The sequence below is a fragment of the Echinops telfairi genome, unplaced genomic scaffold (assembly GCF_000313985.2).
Source record: "Echinops telfairi isolate 266 unplaced genomic scaffold, ASM31398v2 ScPeMD7_5592;HRSCAF=6446, whole genome shotgun sequence".
Classification (NCBI taxonomy): domain Eukaryota; kingdom Metazoa; phylum Chordata; class Mammalia; order Afrosoricida; family Tenrecidae; genus Echinops; species Echinops telfairi.
The window spans coordinates 57,088,520-57,109,937 of record NW_022109491.1 but is presented as its reverse complement, the minus strand read 5'-3'; the positions used below and the strand labels follow the sequence as shown (position 1 = coordinate 57,109,937).

The window sequence follows — 21,418 nt, the reverse complement described above, 5'->3', positions numbered from 1 at the left end:
AAAAAAAAAAGAATGAGTTATTAAGTAAAATGGAAGCACTAGGTTAGGGAAGCAATTGATGCAGTTTGTTTGCAAAGCCTTGAAAATGCTGCAGTGTGCATAGATTACAAAGACAGGCTTTAGTGCCAAAGCATGGGCGTTCATTTTCTTTGGGAGAGGACTCCGGTTCACAGGCTGTCAGAAGTGCTGACTTGGCAGTGAAATCTCATTTGTAACATGTTAGACTTAGGAAACAGATTGATTTATGTATTGGTGTAATGGATCAAGACTGTATGCTGGAGAAAATGGAGAGCACATTAAATAAAAGCATTTTCAAAGTAAAGAAGCATAAACATTACATGAAAAAAAATCATCCTTTTGTGTTCTAGGTAAGATTGGGGGATTCGTTTGATTAGTTGATTCCTAGACATGGCCCAGAGAGACTTTTTATGTTTCAGATGATACCTCCTTGAGAGCCTCTTATGACCACAAGGATTAATCTTTCTGAACTCAAAAGTGAATTACTAGAGTATATTAGCTGTCTGGAATGATTCCAGTTACTCTCCTCTTTCTTGGTGTAGGAACTGATATGAAAATCTGTTGCTGTTTAGCTGCCTCTTCCTGTTGCTTTAACCTCTGGTATTTTAGATTCTCTTTAGGGAAGGTAATGCTGACCATCTCAGCACAAAGATCAAATGCACTCACCACTGATGTGTTGACCTCAGTGGTTGACCCCAAAACTGAACATTTATGCAGTTAGAACTCTTGTGGTCTTTTAGCCAGCAACCATAATGAGTAACATGTGGAACATAATCTGTGGTGCTGATAAATGACTGCCTGTGCTACAATTGACCACTCCAGGCTTGTGGTTAGAGTGAGCTCACACTAATTGTTGTTTTTGTTTGTTTGCTTCCTGTGTTTTATGTAGATATAATTTAAGGTATAAAAAGTGCCTCCTGTACTTCTGAAATTCACACCTGAGTTCTGTTTCATAGTGTTATTTGTTGTGTGCTGTCTACCCAGTATGGCAGGGTAGACCAGCCCCGCTGAGTTTTTGCCGGCTGTCTAGCTGACTTTGGGGTTAGGAGTCAGGCACTTAATCACTGTGTCACTAGGACTCCTTCCTTTTTGTTTATGTGCCTTTAACGTTAGAATATACAAGAATCTAAGAAATACTGCTCAAAATCTTTCAGATTTAATTCTGGTCGTTTCTTTTTTAATAGAAGAAAGCGGTGTAATGGCTGGAAGAGCCACTCTGCATTTGAACTGCTGACCTTTTGGTTAGGAGTCAAGCCCTTAACCATTGTGCCAATCTGGCCTCTTACTAAACATTCTTATGTTGTTGTTGTTGTTAGGTGCTGTGGAGCCTGTTCCCACACATATACAACAGAATGAAACATTGCCTGGTCTTGTACCATCCTCAAAATGGTTCCGATGTTTGAGCCCGTTGTTGCAGCCACCAGTCAATCCCTCTCATCAAGGGCTTTCCTATTTTTCACTGTCCTTCTACTTTACCAAGCGTGACGTCCTGCAGAGACTGGCCTCTCCTGATACCATGTCCACAGTATGTGAGACGACGTCTCTTCACACTTGCTTCTAAGGAGCATTTGGACTGTACTTCTTCCAAGAAAGACTTGTTGGTTCTTTTGGCAGTCCAGGGCCCTTTTTAACGATGACTACCTTGATTGTGCCATTCCTGCTGTAGCAAACCATATGATTTTCTGATAAAAAAGAGCCAGTGCCAAACCCATTTCAGCTCACTAGTGCCTAAAATATCCATCTTTATGCATGTCAATTTTTAACAACTTCCACTTTCCCTAGATCCATACTTTGCATTCCAAGTTCTAGTTATTAATTGATGTTTGCGGCCGTTCCTTCTCATTTTGACATACTCCCCATCAGCAGATGATGATCTTGACCCCATCAGACTACTTTGAGAAGGCAGCTCTTCCACGGTCGTATTTTGAGTGCCTTCCGACCTGAAGATTTCATCTGTCACCATCTCCAACAATACTCCGCTGCTTTTCAGGAGGGTTTTCAGGAACTGGCATGTTTCAAGGCTATCCATAGGGTTTTCGGTGGCAAATTCCTCAGAAATGGACAGCTGATTCCGCCTTCATAGTCAGTTCTTAGTCTGGAAGCTCTGCTGAAACCTTTTCACATTGGGTGACGCTGCTGGTCCTTGAAATACCGGTTACATGGCTTGCACACAGCCACCACAGCATGACACACTGACAGACAAGTGGTGGAATATTTATCGTATCTTCCTAGAATGCCTTCATTTACCTTTGAGTTTTTGAAGTAGTAAACGAAGAATTTATGAGGACACTCATTTTGGTATGTAAGAATGTCACCGGGGTTTTCCTTTCCTTTATCTCATGTACATACCTATGTACAGTGAACCCTCGTTTATCGCGGTTAATCGGTTCTAGACCCTACCGTGATAAATGAAATTCCGCGAAGTAGGATTCCTTATTTGTAAATCAAATATTTTCGTAGTTAGAGCATAGAGGACATGAAAAAACACCCTTTAGTCACCATTACACTCGTATTACCCAATTTATTAAACAAAAAAGGGAAAATACAGTAAAACATTTTGGACATTACAATTATCATTCATTATTTATTATATTATTTATGGCATCAAGCGTGTACAGTATGAGCCAATCAGTGGCAGTAATGACAGAGCATGCGCTGTTACGCAAAAACCGCAATAGAGTGAAGCCGCGGAAGTCGAAGCGCGAAGTGGCGAGGGTTCACTGTATATGCTCATAGTCCTAAGTGTCTGGCCACAATCGTCAGGAGTGCAAAAAAAAAAATACTTCCAGGGAATGCCCATTTTTACACACATGTTGAGCTCAATGTGAAAAGTGTGACGCATATTTGTTTTTTTAATTTCCTTTATGTACCTTTTAATGATTTGTATTAAGTACCATTGGATATTAGCTATAGGAAAAAGTCCGTGTTTCTTTCTCGCTCTGTGGGGGGGAGATAGGATTTCATATCAGTGTGTACTGAAGGTATAGGACCTGCCTTCTGCAGTAGATGATGATTCTTACAATAGGTTTGCAACCAAGATTCTGATGGTCTTCTTCATGAAGTCCACCTACGGTGCTTCTCAACCCTGATTAATCTTGGCCACATTCTAGTTCCAAGTTAACTTTTTCTCCAAGCTAGCCAGCAAGTGCTTGCCCTCTTTTGCGAATAGGAGACAGGCTAATTTTAATAACCATTTAAGTAAAACAGTTGTGGTAGTTTGTCCTGAAAAAAAGATCATAATGTATTTAAAAATCAAATATGAGTTTATATACTTTAGGCCTCTGGTTAGTTAGGTGCACATATATTTATCATTGTTACTAATGAGTTTGCCTTTTTATATTGTATAATGCCCTTCCTTGTCTCCAAAAAACAATTTTGACCTAAAGTCTTTTTGTCTGAAATGCAAATTGCCATCCTGACTCAGTTTTGGCTACTGTTTGCATGAAAACCACCCCCACCCCCCGCCCTGTTCACCATTTTTATTATCACCCTGTTTGTGTTTGTGTTTTTGCACTAAGATGTGCCTCTTGTAGACACCATATAGTTGGATCCTCTCTCTATATATAAATTTGTTATGCTACTCTCTGCCATTTGATTAGCATATTTATCAACAAGACTTACTATGCTTCTATGTGTGTGTCTTACACCTTCTTTGTTCTTTATCTCTTCCAGCACTGCCAACATTTCTGCTTCATTTTTTTTCTTTTTTGTAGTGAATCATTTTCTTTCTCCTCCTCTGTGTGTGTGTTTCGTTATTAAAATATTTGTGTTTTGGTTAAGGTGACCAGATTTAAAGCGGGACACCATTGGGGGGGCGGGCGCGCTTGACTAAAAATTTGGTCTATATGGACCAAATAGACCATGCCTTAGCTTGTCGTGCCTTCTTTCCAAAAAATGAGGACTTTCTTAAAACACCCAAAATCAGGACTGTCCTGCCAAAGCAGGACGTCTGGTCACCTTAGTTTTGGTGAAAGTTGTTTACATAGCATAGTAAATCACTATTTACCGTGTGTGTGTGTGTGTGTGTGTGTGTGTGTGTGTGTAGTTTTAGTTAGTTTCTCTGTGGTTACCATGATAATTACATGTTAATACCTTTATAGCAACTTAGTAATTTAAATTGATACCAACTGAATGTCAGGAACATATAAAAACCCAATTCCTTTATTGTTCCTACCTCATTTTTTGTTGTTACTAACTACTGCATATTTATCCCTCGTGTATAAACTTATACTTCTTATGCATTTGTAACTATTGAGCCCGAGTAACATAATAGCTAGGATGATGGACAAAACACCTTCCAAGACCAGTCCATATTCTTGCCATGAAATTACCTTTGCTGAAGTTGTGTCTAGTGCCTTTGCCTTTGAAAAAATCCCCTTTAGTGTTTCTTGTCGGGCAGGTCTAGTGACAACAGGCTCCCACGGCTTTTATCTGGCATGTTTTTGTTTCACCCTCAATCTTGAATCGCAATTGTGCCAGATAGAAGTATTTTTGGTTGACAGTGCCTTTCTGTTTGCCCTTTAAGTGTGTCATTCGATTGCCTTCTGGCCTCCACGATTTCTAAAAAGAAACTGGCACACAGTCTTACTGAGGGTGCTGTGTGTATTGTCATTTGCTTTCTTTCTTGCTGCTTGCAGGGTTCTCTTTGAGAGTTTGATATGTATAGCATGTGTCTTTTGGGGTTTTTCCTACTTCAAGCTTGTTGAGCTGCGTGGATTTGAAGTTCATGTCCTTCATCAGGTTTGCAAAGTTTTCTGCCCTGATTTCTTCAAATTTCCTTATTTTGAATTTCCATGATGGATATGTTAGTTTCCTTTGATGATGATGTCTTGCTATACTTTGCAGTCTTGAGTCTTCTTTCGTTGTGCTCTTAAGATACTATAGTTTCAATTAGCTTCACACACACACACACACACACACACACACACCCAAAACCAGGGCTCCTGCCCGTCTTTCAGTTTGCTAATTGTTTTGCCAGCTCAAATGTGCTGTGAAAGACTCCCACTGACTTTCCCCCTTATTATTATATTTTTTAATCCCAATATTCCTGTCTCATTGTTTATATTTTTGTTTTATTGATGCATCGTTTCGTGGTTTTCATTATTTGCCAATATTTTCCTCCAGTTTTTTTAACTTGTTATGTATTGTTAGATCATATTCTTCCTATGTGTTCATGATCTGACTTTCTGTAAAGCAAAGTAACTCTCAGTTTATCTTGTTACCTTAAGTGGTCATATCCATTTTCTTCTTATGCCTTGTGCTTTTGTTGTTCTAGCCAAGATATTTAGCGTGGAGTTGACTTTCTCAATTCCTCAAAATACATGGTGCTTTTGAAAGTGCTAATTTTTGCGAGAAACCATAGGTACGTATAGTCTTCAGACTTTATCTACTGTTCTGTCCCTTTTCCTGTGAGTTTTTTGATTCAAGCCACAATGTTGAGTTTGCTCCCTGGCTGAACAGAAAACACATGCTAATCAGCGCAGTTTTGCGCAGGTGCAATTCAGTTCTTGCGCTCACCACCTCTGTCCTCTGAGCATGTTGACTGAGGCCAGAGCGAGATCTCGGTCCATCAGGTGGCACTTACTCTGACCAGAGCACCCATCTTGAACAGTACTTTGCATCCGTTCTGTTTACTTTGGGGCAGAGACCAACCCCTTTAGTGTATAAGGAATTGGGTTGTTTGGGCTACAGCTCCGACTACCCTTCAATTGCTTCTCAGCCTTTTGGCTAAGGTCAAGTGGCGTATCTGACTCCCCTACTACAATCATCTGTTGCTATACTAGGATACAAAGGGGGCAGTGAAGAGAGAGAGATTTTTCTACTATCTGATAATCACCCAGGTCTTTTTGTTTGTTTTAAACTATGGCTCCTCTGCCATCACTTTACTACCCTGTCAAGGTTTTTATGTGGTTGAATACATATTTCTGGCATTTTTTTTCTTGGTGTTGTATGGGAGGGTTGGGATTTTAGGCCTTCTAACACTGCTATTTTTTGAGGATAAATTCTGTTAAAAAAAATGCCAAATGACCATGCTATTGTAGCGGATTTTTTGGGAGTAAACCTCGGATGTTTTTCCCTTTAATAGGCTCTTGCAGCCAATGCTGGAACAGGATTTGCTGTTGCTGAGCCGCAGATTGCCATGTTTTGTGGGAAGTTAAATATGCATGTGAACATTCAGACTGGGAAGTGGGAACCTGACCCAACAGGCACAAAAAGTTGCTTTGGAACAAAAGAAGAAGTTCTTCAGTACTGTCAGGAGGTAAGAGCGTTGCTAGAAAGTAGGAACCATTTTTCCCTGAGCCAAGGTTGAACCTGTTTTCATTAGATGGACAGTCTGTCACTGCTCTTTTGACCTACAGCCAAGTTGCCATTGACTAGAGCCTCTTGCTTTTAAAGTCTGATATGATTGAGATTTTTCAACCAAGAGCTCTCAGTTCTTACAGGAAGTTTTGGCAATACAGCCTAGTTATCGTAGCTTCTTACTTGTTATGGGAAGATGTGAATCAGCATATGAGATGCATGGTTGGGTTTTCTGCTGGCTGACACAAAGCAGCTTTACCAGTTTATCTGATTCAGTTTATCTACCGAGTCAAAATTTGATCCAGAACAAGATGGATGTTTTAATTTCTTACCAATACTGGCATATAGGGGATGAAGACGTTTTATTATTTACTTTAATAATTAGACATTTTCTTAGACTTGTCTCAAATGTTTTAATTCAGGAACTCACACTATACTACAAGTGAATGGGATAACTAATGGTTTGTTTGTTTGTTTGTTTGTTTGTTTTTCAGTTGAAAGCCTGCTGGCTTTGTGTATTTTAAATGAAAACTACTTCACGAGAATGCATGAACACTGTAGAACTCTAGTAAAAAGAAAGCGTATAGTTAACTGTATCTTTGTACTTGGCTCCTTCATTTGGTACCAGGGGTAACAGGGTGAGAAACTTTAGAATTTATCTAGGAAAAGACTGGATGCCAAGTCAGCTTAGAAATTTATCTTGACTGACAAGGAAATATCCACCTGTAAAATCAGGTCATTATGTGGATGTGGCTTTTGTGTTTCCCTCTTCTTGACAGATGTATCCAGAGCTGCAGATCACAAATGTTATGGAAGCAAACCAACCCATTAGTGTTGACAATTGGTGCCGGAGGGACAAGAAACAGTGCAAGAGTCACATTGTTACACCTTTTAAGTGTCTGGGTGAGTATTCCTTTGCGAGATTTTGGTTTTTTGAAAGGGGAATTCCCCACTTAAAATTTACTTTAAAATTATTTTATTGTGATGAAATATATATTGCCGTTTGTGTGAGGTACCATTTAGTGGCACTAATTTAGCATGCTGTACAATCAGTTTCCTATTATCAGAAACTGGCGACTCCTTAAGCAATAAGTCCTTGCTCTTCCCTTTTCCCACCATATGGTAACCACTAGTAAACTTTTATCTCTTTGCGTTTGTTTGCCAATTAAAGAAATTTCATTTAAGTGAAATCTTACAGCATTGGTTCTTATTTGATTAGCACAATGTTTTCACTGTTCATATATATACATACACACACACACACACACACACACACATATATATATATGGCATGTATGAAAACATCCTCTTTATATAAGTATTGCATTGAAAAGGAACACTAATATTATCCATGCTTCTGTGGATGGGCACTGAGCCTGTTTCTGCCTTTTGGCTGTTGTGGATAAAGCTTCAGTGGATCTTGATGTACAAATAACTGATTTGAGTCCCTGCTTTCAAATCTTTGGGGTTCTTCCATTCAATTTTATGTATTTTTAAGACACTTTTTATTGGCACTTCCTCCACATATCATACAATTCAATAGTTCAGTCATATCAAGAGAGTTGTACAATCTTGACCACAGTCAATTTAAGAACATTTTGTTTTCCCCCCATACTCATTGTTATTTATGTAATTTTCTTTTCCATTTTGGCAAAAATATACAAAACACCAATTCAACAACTTCTACATGTATAATGCAGTGCCATTGATTACACTCTGTGTGTACAACCATTATTGTTATCCTGCTCCAAATTGTTCCACCACGATTAAAAAGAACTCAGTGCCCCCTAAGCAAAAACCTGTCCTCTTTCATCCATGGTCACTGTTCAATTTTATATTCTCTTGGCTCAAAATGCATGTCCCTCCATCTCTGTTGAGAGGCTGTATGAGCTTATGGGAAATTCCCAATTATTTGGAATACTTACTGTTTCTAGACTTTACAGCTGACCACTTTTCAGGTGATTATCAGCTCTGCCTCTCCCATTGCTTCTGTCTTCTGAGGATAAGCTTTTTCGTAGTATTGAATAAAAGTGATAACCGAAGATGCAATCCAACTTTGCCCTTACATCAGTCATGTGAAATTAATGTTTATGGTGAAGGTATCCCTGAATGTAATCAGCAGGCATGAGGCAGATTTGTGGTCTGGCTGATAAGTATAATACAGAATTTTCTACCTTGCAAATGTGTGTATGATAATGTAAAGAAAAAATTGATATGTAAAGGCATTTGACTATGGATCATAGCAAACTATGGATAGCATTGAGAGGAATGGCAATTCCAGAACACTTCATTGTGCTCACGCAGAACCTGCACCGGGACCAAGCAGCAGCTGTTTGAATAGAACAAGGGAATACTGCATGGTTTGGAATTAGGGAAGGTGGGCATCAGGGTAGTATCCTTTCACCACACTTCTCAATCTGTATGCTGAGCAAATAATTTAAGAAGCTGGACTGTATAAAGAAGAACGAGGCATCAAGCTTGGAGGAAAGCTTACCATCAACCTGTGACACGCAGGCAGATGGCACAGCCTTGCTTGCTGAGAGAGAGGAGGACTTGAAGCACTTGAGGAAGATCAAGGAGGTCAACCTTCAGTGTGGATGATGGCTCAATGAAAGGAAATAAAAATCCCCAGCAGGACCAATAGACAACATCATGATAAAGAAAAAATTGGAGTAATCAAGGATTTTATCTTCCTTTCATCCATGATCAGTGCTTATAGAAGCAAATGACGTATTACATTTGCCACATCTGTTGTACAAGACCTCTTTGAAGAACTATAGTTTGTTTGCTGCTTCTATAGATATATCTGATAGCAAAATGCTTGGATTTTGTTTGGTTTTCTTATTTTGGGGTGAGAATTTACACAGCAATACTTATTCCAATTGTGGACATAATGATAAGTGATATGGTTAATTTCTTCACATGGTGATAACATTCGTCTAATCTGATTTTTTTTTCTTTCCATTACTTAATCTCCCTGCACCAGCACCAGCACCAAAAACACCCTTCTCGGCTCTGCTTTACATTAGCTGTTGACTCTTTGGTCTTGTAAATACTACCCCCCCCCCTTCCCTCAGAGTAACACAAAACTGTTACTTAGTTTAAAGGTAATAGTTTTAGAGAACAACTTTCTGGGTCAGTAAGTACAATTCACTATTTAAACATTTTTCTCCCTAATGCTGCCATTATCCATGCAAAATTAAGGTTTTAAAAATCAAAATTACTAACTTTTATAGATTTCTTTCTGATAAGATGTTGTAGTTAGTTTCTTATAAACTAGTTACTCAACCCAAATCATTAAAGTAAAATATTAGCATCAGTAGTTATTGCTAACATTTACTTAGTGTTTTTAAATCCTGGCAGTTAGCCTCCCATGTACTTAATATATATATTGCTAAATATATTCTCTTTTCCCCCCTATGTTTTTGGGGGTGAGCCAGGGGGCTTTCCTAGTAGAGGGCAGATCCCAATATGCTGTCTTGTTTTGTGTCTAAGCTGTGCATATTAATCTAGGTGAAGGCAAAGCTGTGTGCCTGCTCTACTTCTCCCTAGTGCCTTTAGAAACCCTCCAGGACAGCACCAGGCCTGTCTCATAGCTCTGCTTCGTTGTCTGCACAGAGCCGGTGCTAAGTCCACAATGTTGTATTCCTCTCAGTGACTCAAAGTGCCCTGACCACCTTGTGTAACACTATGTTGATGTGAGGAGGTGGACTAACCTATTCTAGTTTGTACTGTCAGGATGTGTCTCACAATAGATGAGCATTTCCCTCCTCTTGTTACTTGGGTGCTGACTTCTCCACTGCTTAGAGGACCAAGAGTCAGAGACAGAGACGACCTGGGAGTACTAGGCCATGGGTGGATCTACACAGACTCTCTGCTAGACGAATACCGAGACCCTTCTTAGGCTAGAAAACTTTGTTATCAGACTTCTCTCTTATTTTGGACAGAGCAGTTACCCTGCCAGCTTTTATTTCCCTTCCTGCCACTACTTATTCCATTTCCCCCTGAACTTAGTGGTAAACTCCATCTCTTGTGTCACAGTTACCCAGGCTGCTTGTTAGTGTACATTACTGAGTCCTGCCCTGTCAGTCCTGGATGGGAATCTACCACTGAGTGACAATCACAGTACTATAAAACTTTGTATTAAGAAAAATAAAAGCCTATCTAAAAGTAGAATAATGCAGCTATTCCCCTGTGTCCCTTTGCCAGCCATCCTAATCGTTAGTTCATGGCCACTTGTATTTATTCATGTAGAACCTTACTTCCAATTATTTATAAACACATCACAGAATTTTTTTTCCCGGTAAACACTTCAGCATAGAATTTTAGATGACAAAGAGATTCTATTGCTAACAGCAATGTGTTTTGTCCCAAGTTTTTGAAAAAATGTTTTAGATTTTAGAACGGTAGCAGTAGTGATTGCCTCTGCACTCTGCCGAGATGGTTCAATTCAGCCTTTTTTACTGTATCTCACTTTCTCCGTGTGTATTTTATAGATACGTTTTGTCAGGTCATTTACACATAATGTAACATCATGACCCTTCCCCTCTAAATATATCTGCTTGTTTCTCCTAAGAGCAAGGACATTCTTCCACATAGTGACAAAACTGATCAAACTTGTACAGTTTCCCTAAATGTCCTCATCTTGTCCTCCATAGCTTTTTTTTAACAAGCCAGGATCCAAACAAGGAATTACACATTACGTTGGAGCTAGAATAGTTCCCAAGTCTTTAAAAAAAAAAATAATGATATTTTCTGTTTAGCAGATTTGAATTTGGATGTGTCTTGCTTTGTCGTGACTAGATTAAAATTAGGGTGATGTCGTCTCCATAGGTTATGGCGTATGTCGGCTCGTTATTGGTGCTGCTTAATTGACCACCTGGCTGAGCTAGTATCTACCAGTGCTGTTCATTATCAAAGGTCTCCTTTCCCCTGTGTAATTAATCACACACCTGGGTCACTTATTAAAGTGGTGCTTTATTATAGAATTAGGTTTCTAGGTAACTAAAGGGCTAAAATAAGATTCATTTGCATTGCAGTAGACTAACCAGCCCTCGTTTCCTGGGCATTTTGTTCTTAGAGCAGAACTAAGATGGTAAAAGACTAGGGGTAATTGGTGTTATTCACGTGATATCAGAGGCTGTGCAGTGTAGCTGCATGTGTTTGTCATAACCACGAGGCGGAAGGGAAGACAAATGTTACAAGTACCCTGTTTGGCTTCCACACATCCTGTATTCATACGGATCAGCAATGGAACTGGGAAAGAGCTAGGGAACCCAGCATTGTGCTTCTAAGAGAATGTTGGGTTCTTGTGGTTGCTTCCCTGGAGCTGTACCTAGTCTTTGCATGTAAGACTAACATCAACTGATGTCGATTGGAGAGTGCTCCTGGGTCCACCTGACTGTGTACCTATCATGGTAACTATCGAGATGTGTCACCACCAGTCTACCATCGGATCTGCTTCTGACGGCTCTTCTGTTTTCCAGTGGGTGAATTTGTAAGTGATGTTCTGCTAGTTCCAGAAAAGTGCCAGTTTTCCCACAAAACGCAGATGGAGGTGTGTGAAAACCACCAACATTGGCACACTGTCGTCAAGGAGGTAAGAAAACGGATGGGAAAGAGTCAAGTGTTGTGTATCTGCTTGGAAAGAAAGTAGTGTTGAATTAGCCCTCCCACCTACTACCGTGCCCCCCCCCCTTTTAAATTTTCAGGGTTTGAATATACTTGTACCTTCTAGATTCTAACCATTTGAGAGGATTAAATATCCTTTCATGAAGTCCAGGGTTGACAAGCAAAGCTCCTAAAGTGCATTATCCAGCAAAGATGCTGTGTGCTGTCACAGGGTCTATCACAGGAGAGCCACCCAAGCCCTAGAGCTAGCCAGTTAAGGAAAACAGATGTCTCAACTCCAGACAGACAGAACTGACTGTCAGTTAGCTATGGAGAGAACTGTCCTCTCGTAACTCCTGCTATCTGAAGTGAAGTTGATTCTCCAGCCAGCCCTCTTTCTGTGGTCATGTTCTGAAGGAACTGCCTGCTTGTAGGGTGAGTGTAAATTACTGCCCACCGTCTAAGTGGTGTTGAGAGTTAGTGAGAAGAAAACTCCCTTTTCTTCATTTTCTCCAGCTTGGGGCTTTCAGTGTATTTATCCTAAGCGGTATTTCCCTGTTGCAAGTTAAGAAAAATGTAGAAATTTTCTAAAAATAATATCACAACTTTTTGGCAGAAAATTGGTGTCTGAAAAAGAAAGCAGTATGTAGTGACTTAATAAGGGCTTTTTTTAGGTGTCAGGCTAAGGCTTGGTGAGCATTTGACCATAGTCACTGTAGAGTCTGTTCACTGCTGGTCTCTGGATGTCTTTCAGGCATGTCTGACGCAGGGGATGGCCTTATATAGTTACGGCATGCTGTTGCCATGTGGGGTGGACCAGTTCCATGGCATTGAGTATGTGTGCTGTCCTCCAACAAAGATTGTTGAATCCACTATCTCCAAAGAGGAGGAGGAAGAGGAAGAGGATGATGACTATGATATTTATAAAAGGTAAACTCCTATCCAGGACCTAGGAATTCATCTCACCTTTCGCCCTAGTGTACCAGTGGCTGCTGTTACTAAACCCTCACTTTTGGAGGTGTTCCCTTATTCGTGACCCCATCAAGCCACCTCCATTCTAATCGCAGCTGAACATGATCACAGCAGTACACGGGGTTCCGCGTTACAGTGCTCTGGGCCACATTCCCTTCTGCAGGTTTTGCAGTCTTTGTTCAGTAGCTCTTCCCTTTTGCTGATGTAGCTGAGCTGAAGGCTTTAGTAGCAGTTCCATGTGAGTTGAGCTTATTTCCTGTCTCTGTTTTTATGTTTTAAAATAGGCAGGGGAACCATTGTTGAGCATTGTCTTAGAAATTGGCATCAACCTTCCTCTTTTTTTTCCCCCTCCTGTGGTCTGTAGTGAATTTCCTACTGAAGCCAATTTGGAAGACTTCACAGAAGCAGCTGTTGATGAGGATGACGATGAAGATGATGATGAGGAAGAAGAGGGGGAGGAGGAAGCTGTGGAAGACCGTGATTACTACTATGACACTTTTAAAGGGGATGAATACAATGAGGAGAACCCAACCGAGCCCAGCAGTGATGGGATCATTTCAGAAAAGGAAATTACCCACGATGTGAAAGGTAACCCAGACATTGAGCCACAGCGTTACAGTCCACATGGTAGCTGCTTAGAACTTGGTGTTAGGACTGGTAACCGACTAAAGGAAAAGTGGCGTTTCTGTGCAGTGGACATGAACTCACACCTTGGGTCTGCCACTCTAGGGAGTCTGGCAGTTGACACATCGGGGTGGGGGTGGGGTGGACGACTCAGAATTGAACCAGAAAATCCTTTCCCTTGGAAGGATTTAATTAGAGAACTGAGACTTAGAAATACCATAACACACCCCTTGGCATGCTTCTTCCCCACCAGCCTGGAATGTTCTCTCCCCAAAGGGAACTCCCCCTCTTCAATACTGCTGACATGCCAGCATTCCAGGGGGAAAATACCTTCCGTGGTATTTCTTCTCCTGAGTGTGTCCTCTGCCCCTGAGAAGGATGTTTGCAGCCAGGACAGTGGCATTTTATGGCCGCTTAGTAAGGGATTGAGGTCAGCGATGTTTTCATCTTGCCAGTTTAGGGTGAAAAGTTGTGCTGGTTCCAGTACCACTTACCTCTAGTCTCCTGCTAAATGTGCACTTGAGGCCAATTGCTATCTGAAGAATTGTTTAGGACTCTCTTTGGCGGGGACATTATTTAGCGAGTCTAGAAGTTTCAGCTCGCTTGGTCACTATAGGAACTGAGCACTCATCCTGTTCAGCGCCTTAAGTAGTCTTCACAGCAACTGGGAAGTCACAACAGCACAGCAGTTGCACTCACATCCCCACTGGCCTGGGACTCACACACCAGATCCAACGAGGCAAACAATGCTACTTAAAAGTTAGAAACGTGAGGCTCAGAGAACCAATCACTAATAGTAAAAAGAAACACGTTTGTTTTCGGTTCCCAATCGTCCTTTTGTACTTCAGAATGGGAAGGGACTGACTGTGAGTTGGTGAGTGAGTTAGCCAGGTTCTGCCCAACCTTGGCCTTTTCTGGTGTTAGTCTGCCCCCTGGCACCTTCTCCTCACCCCACCCCAACCCCTTGCTGGTCTGTAGCATTTTGAAGCCACTGCTGACATTCTGACCATTTTCACACAGCTGTCTGCTCCCAGGAGGCGATGACGGGGCCCTGCCGGGCCGTGATGCCTCGTTGGTACTTCGACCTCTCCAAGGGAAAGTGCGTGCGCTTTATATATGGCGGCTGCGGAGGCAACAGGAACAATTTTGAGTCTGAGGATTATTGTATGGCTGTGTGTAAGATGATGAGTAAGTCCCGCCTCACGCTGGCTCTGTGCAGCAGCCACTGTCCTGTCCAGCGTTCTGTCTCTCTGGGCCGTCCTCGTGACTGCGTCTGTGTAGTTGTCCCAACTGACTCAGCGTTTGCTGTCTGTCATCCTCCTCACCTTGTGCTGCCTGGAGCTAGACGTGGCTCTAATTCTGGTAGTCGAATGGTCAGCTTCCGTGTGCCCATTAACTCTGTGTGTCCGGCTGGTGGTGGTGCTGCTGCTGCTGTGAGAGCTGCTTTCTTCTCTAGTCCGTGACTCCCAGGTCTCAGGGCCCTTGGGGTTGGTTGGGTGCCCTCAGCTGTCTCTAGTTGAAAGGCACAACCAGGTAAGCATATGAGCCATGAAATCTGCACATGCTCATGTTCTGGGCTTTGCTGCTCGTTTGTCTTTGAACCACCACTGCTGCTAATCCCCTGGGCTGCATACTGGCTAACAGGACTTCCTGTTCTCTAAGTAACAGGGATTATTTTGAGTGTTCAGGACATTGAAATGCCTTGCATTATGCATGCTAGGGAAATAGCTCTACAGCCAAGTGGTCTCAGCGGGTTGTTTCTTCAGCTAATATGGGATCTCCAGATCATATTGAACTCTACAAAGTGAAGGAACTTTCCTGTGTGTTCTTTGGAAACAAAGAAAATTCAGTGGTTCCCTTGAATTGGATTTACGGTACACACAGGAGGACAATTTTCCTTTCTCCCTAGTTGCCCCTTTTTACGCTTTCTCTTTCTCTTACGTTGCAACAGAGGAGCCCTGTGGCGTAGTGGTTACACATTGGGCTGCAATCTGAATGGTCGGCAGTTCAAAACCACCATTAGCTCCTCGGGAGAAAGACTGGGCTCTCTACTCCCGTAAACAGTTACAGTCTCAGAAACCCACAGGGTCACTATGAGTCAGCAGTGAGAGAGTGTTACCTTGCAGTACTAGTCCATGTGTTCATAAAATCCTCAGAGCAAGCAGACGGCACTTTCTTGGGTCTAGCTCTGGAATTAATTAGGATAACGAGTTGCTGCCTGTTCCTGGTATTTTTTGTAAAGATTTTGGCTGTAGCTCCTGGTGGCTGTTCATTCAAATACCTTTGTGGAGTTTTTACCCCCTCTAACCCAAATAAAAGCTATTTTAAGTCTAAAGGTGGTGTGCTTTTAGTGCCTTTAGCTGGTGACCTGAGGAAAAGTTGTTTTTATGATCTGCATAACATTTGAAACTTTAGTGGCAGAAATTGGGTTTATTCACAAAGCATTGGGTGATTAAAAAAACACTTAATGATAGTCATATTACTACATTATAAAACTAAAACTAAAAACAAAAAAAACCTACTCAAACTATGAAAGTTAACAAAATATTGTTTTAGGTTGAATCCTGAGGAATCAAACCCAAAATTCCAAACCTCCTGCCATTAGGTGGTCTAGAACTCATGATAACTCTGTAGGACAAGATAGACCCATTCCACACGGTTTCCAATGCTCTGAGCCTCACTTCTCAGAAGTGGACGCTTGGATCTTTGTTCCTTGGAAGCAACTGGTGTTAGCATCTGAGCACACCAGGGCTTTGCCACCCCGGCTGCTTCCCGAGGCATTAGATTTCACTGCTGACCTCCTTTACCCAAAGGGTCAGGTACATAGTGGTGTAAGAATGGAATGGCAGTTACTGAGGGCAAAGTTGTTTCCAATAAAGGTTAAGGGCAGTTTGCCAAAGAGAAGCCATGTGTTTGTGTACTGGTGGGAGCTCCCAGCTAGAGTGCTTTGAAGGTGTGGAAGCATTGCTCTGGCCAGGGCTAACGTCCTTGCAAAGAGGCTGGGAAAAGTGTGCTGTCTCAGTGAGCTGATTGCTTTTCACAAGAGCAGAGGTGTGTGTCCCTAGAGCTAAGCCCCACTCTGTCGGTAGAGCCAAACTGATAAGCATGCTGTCAATCAAGACTCCATTGCCAGTGCACAGTCTTCTCTCCTAGCAACCTGAGTATTGGTACTTGTGGGGTTCGGTGCTTTGACATTTTCCTTCACTTAGCTTTGGAGTATCCGAGAATGTGTTTTGGTAAACTGTTCACCTGAACATTTGGTATTGAAATCCTATTTAAACCATTGTAGGAGGCAAAGAGTCCTCACAAAATGTATCCTTTTTAGGATTTAGTTGCCCTTTGTGGTTGCTCAGTGCCGCCAGGTTGGTTCTGGTTCATAAGGACCCGATGTACACCAGAGCGAAGCCCTGCTCCGTCGTTGCGGCCACTGTGTCCGTCCATCTTACTGAGTCTACTCTTTCCCCGACCTTTTCTGGCAACCATGCTCTTCTCCAGGAACTGGTCTCTCCCGAGAATGTTTTCAAAGAACAAGAGACAAAGTCGTCTCACCATCCTTACTTCTGAGGCGTGTTCTGCTATAATTTTTCCAGAGCAGATTTGCTTGTTCATCTGACAAGCCATCGTTTATATTCCGTATTCTTTGCCAGCACCATAATGCAAATGGGTCAGTTCCTCTTTGGTCTTGTTAGCGTGCAGCTTTTGCAAGCACATGAGTTGTACGTTTTAGGTTTGTGCAAGGGTAAGTTCAAACGTATTGCTGTTAAAAAATCATAGAAATCTTTATTAAACAAAACTGTCAAAATGTGAAACTAGTATTTCTCCCTGAAGGCAGTAATTCCACTTCTCTATACCCCTTCCCTAAAAAACACTGCCTTCTGTGATGTAATACCGCTTTAAAAACAGCAGTTTGGGCATCCTTGTGGGAATATATTTTCCTGTGTCCTTTGACACATTCCACCAAAACTGCCCTGTTGGGATTTCTAAAGAACAACTAACAGACCTTCTGAGTTGATGTCTGCCTTGAATGTACTGGCCCTCTACAAGGCCCCTCGGAAGTCACTCTTCTGGAGGGATCATCTTGATAAATGCAAGACTCATCCTGGCCTACGGTTCCTTCCCTAAAATGGTCTTTTTCATTTTGATCTTTCTATAAAAGACTTAAGGAAGATCTGTCTTGGAGCTAGCTAATCGTCACATGATGCATTTGGCACCCAGCCAGCTGAAAACTTGCTTAAGCCATGATGTTAGCTTAACTGTGAAAATGCCAAACGGCGCGAGATATTCACATGCTAGACTCCATCCACAGTGTCATCGAGATGGACCGTCTGTCTTTGCTTGGCTCGTCTTCTTTAAAGGCTTACCCACCTTCCTGAGAATACTTGATTCGTCTAAAAACGTGTGTGATGGGGCACAGCATTCCTATGAACTTGTAAAGCTTAGTGCTTTGGGAAGATGTCCACTTAAGGTTTGTTTTTAATTTGATCTTACCCTAACTTCAAAATAGTTTTTTCCATGGCACACAGGAAAAAATCTTTTTTTTGGGTAGGTACTTTAGTGAAACTAAGATAAACGTATTACTGATAGAACTTGTCGGCAGCCATTGCACAAATTGCAGAGACATGTTTTAAATATATTTTGTTTCGAATAAACCTGTGCATATATGAATTAGAACCATAGTGGCAATACTTTTTTTGACTAACTTGAATAACAACAGGGTCAATAGGAGGTCAGTGTTTCCTGCTGTTGTGCATAGAATCAATTGTTATGAATTGGAACTAACTGTACAGCATTAATAACACTAAAGAGGTTTCTAACAAAAACTTTGGAGTGGCTTACTAATTTATAGTTTTATTATTTTAGCCAGTTTTAATGTTATATTGAAATATTCTGGAAGTTAGATTATTTTTTGAATGAAAATTAGTTGCATTTTTGGTATCAGTTCTCCACTTTAGTTCTGAAATTGTGTCAAGACGTAGTAATTTCTGCAAGCAAGTCATGCTTCATTCTTTCACTTGGGAAACCTAGAATGAATTGAGCTCTAATGAGAGTTTCCAGGTCTTTGTGGTTCATCCCCCCACCCCCACCCCTTTCCTTTTCTCTCAACAAGAGAATCTCTCTGCACTTTCCGAAGATAACCTGTTCTTGTGTGTGAGAACCTACCATCAAAACCTTTACTTTCACTCATAAGAATTTACTTTCCTTCACAAAGATAAAAAGAAGGTCCACAGTTATTTCTCGAGAGAGTGACTCATAAACTCACCACCTTACTCCTTTCCTTGAGAATGTTAGGCTCCACTGTTAAAGATGGGCATTTTTCTGGGGCTAGGAATAGTTTGTGTGACGAGCAGTGGGGACGTGTGTATTTTCATGATTTTTACTTCATGAGAGAAGGTCAGGTAGTGCAAGAGATTAAATAGCACCAAGCACCTTCATCGGTCGCAAGTTGTTCTTGTACAGTTACAGCGCTTTGGTTTGAGACGGAGGCAAGCGTCCTTCAGTAACACTGAAAACCCAGAACTACAGGGGAGAGTGCTTAGACTTTCTCTGCCAAGCCTCAGTGCAAGCAAAAAGCATCCAACTGAACAAGCTCCCCCAGATACGTTTTGACGTAAAAGTAGCCAAGAAAATGAAACACCTAAGAAATGGAGAATTTTGACCTTTGCCCTCATCTCTTCAGAGGCTTCAGTGACAAGCCGTAAGGTAGCTCTTTTTCCCTTCAGATTTTATGACATTAAGAACTGAAGGAAGGAACAGAAGAAGGCAAAGAGTTTTTTTCCTTTTGCCCTGAAGTTGTAGGTAGATGTTTTACTGGAATTCAGGTACCAGATGGTTGATGTACCCGTAAATTGCTAGATTAGCATGGACTGACATGGTTGATGAATATTCTGTAAGGATGATTGCCCACTGTGATCTAACAGAGTGGAGTCTTGGCAGACAGCAGCACCCTGTACTTTTAGCACGATACAAGACAGATTTGAGTCAATTTTACAGGTCCTGGGCTCAGTTGTCTTCCTAGAGTGCGGGCACAATTTTGAGACTATGTCTGGTTCTCTAATAGAACGTCTTCTGTAATTTTCTTTCAGTTCCCCCAACTCCTCTGCCCACCAATGATGTTGATGTGTACTTCGAGACCTCAACAGATGATAATGAGCATGCTCGCTTCCAGAAGGCTAAGGAGCAGCTGGAAATTCGGCACCGCAACCGAATGGACAGGGTAGGGCATCTCCTCATGGTGTTTGGTGTGGGTCCCTTTCATTTTCGTAAGTGGTGACCAGTGACCCCATCTCCTCAGAATGTCATCCTAGCTGTGGTAGGGAAGGGAAGGTGATAGGAGCGTAAGTAGAGCTACCTGTTAGTCCTTCCTCTCTTCCCGCCCCTCTGCTTCTTTGATCGGATAGTTAGCTTTGCTCATTACCTTTCGGGCATTCTACTAAGCACTTCAGTGTGACATTTATATATTAAAAGTGCACACCGTCAAGTGGATTCCAACTCATGGTGATCCTGGGCACCAGAGTAGGACTGTGTTCTGAAGGCAGTTTAGCGCTCCCCCCCCCAAAAAAAAAAAAGTTTTCCTATTGTGAATAGAGAGCATGTATTCTCAACCATAAGAAGAAAGTATTTCTCATGTCTATCTAGATAAGATTGGGAGGATAAATAATTCAGAGATGAAAAGAACGAGACCAGTGGTTCCAGGAGGATATGGGAGAAGGGGAGGTGGGAGAAAGGAAGGGGTGAGGTAAGGCAGGACCAATCCAGGGACAACGGAACAACAAATGAACTTAAATCAATGGAAAGAAGGGCATAGGATGCCTAGTGAGGCTTAATCAGGGGCACTGTAGCAGCAAGGAATTGTTAAACCCAAATGAAGACTGAACATGATGGTGGGACAAGAAGAAAATAAAAGGAAATAGAGGAAAGAACCAGGAGACAAAGGACATATATAGAGGTCTAAAGACAGACATGTACGTATGTAAATACACATATATATAAAATGAGAGGGGAATAGAACTATATATTCATATCTATATATTAAGAATTAAAGTTGCAGCCGGGCATTGGGCCTCCACTCAAGTATTCCCTCAATGCAAGAACACTTTGTTCTAACAATCCAGCATTCTGTGATACTCAGCTTCCCAACACAATCACTGAAGGCAAAATGGGTGCATAAGTAAATGTGGTGATGAAAGCTGATGGTGCCCAGCTAACAACAAATATAGCATCCGGGGTTTTAAAGGCTTGAAGATAAACAAGTGGCCATCTAGCTGAGAAGCAACAAAGCCCACATGGAAGAAGCACACTAGCCTGTGTGATCATGAGGTGTCGATGGGATCAGGTGTCAGGCATCTAAAAGCCAGAACAAAATCATACCCAATGTGAATTGAGGTGGGGAGGGGGCATGGAGTGGAGACCCAATGCCCATCTGTAGATAATTGGACATCCCCTTATAGAGGGGTCACAGGGAAGAGATGAGCCAGTCAGGGTTCAGTATAGCACTGATGAAATACACAACTTTCCTCTAGTTCTTTGATGCTTCCTTCCCCTCACTATCAAGAACTCAATTATACCTTACAAATCAGATTAGACCATAACATGCACACTGCTACAGATAAGACCCTGCAACACAGGGAATCCAGGATAGATAAACCCTTCAGGGCCAACAATGAGAGTAGAGATACCAGGAAGATTAGGGGAGGGTTGGGGGAGGAAGGGGGAATCGATCACAAGGGTCAACCTATACCCCCCTTCCAGGGTGAGGGGTGATGGAAGATGATGTAAGATATGAAAATAATAATCTATAACTTATCAAGGGTTTGTGAGGGAGGGAGGAGGAGGAACTGGGGAGCAGATATCGGGTTCAAGTGGGAAGAGAATGCTTTGAAAATGATGATGGCAG

At 41.7% G+C, this 21,418-nt stretch overlaps 1 protein-coding gene across 4 annotated transcripts in view; it reads left to right on the top strand.

Moving 5' to 3' along the window:
• The window catches only part of APLP2 (amyloid beta precursor like protein 2), a 99,009-nt gene that overhangs the window by 56,400 nt on the left and 21,191 nt on the right, over nucleotides 1-21,418 (top strand). For 2 of the 4 annotated variants that reach the window (XM_045295599.1, XM_045295600.1), the window contains exons 2-8: nucleotides 6,104-6,277; nucleotides 7,098-7,221; nucleotides 11,805-11,917; nucleotides 12,683-12,858; nucleotides 13,265-13,488; nucleotides 14,545-14,712; nucleotides 19,608-19,738. In XM_045295599.1, coding sequence (XP_045151534.1) covers nucleotides 6,104-6,277; nucleotides 7,098-7,221; nucleotides 11,805-11,917; nucleotides 12,683-12,858; nucleotides 13,265-13,488; nucleotides 14,545-14,712; nucleotides 19,608-19,738 — 1,110 coding nt within the window. The remainder of the gene's footprint in view (nucleotides 1-6,103; nucleotides 6,278-7,097; nucleotides 7,222-11,804; nucleotides 11,918-12,682; nucleotides 12,859-13,264; nucleotides 13,489-14,544; nucleotides 14,713-19,607; nucleotides 19,739-21,418) is intronic. The other 2 variants (XM_045295602.1, XM_045295601.1) reach the window with 1 other exon arrangement.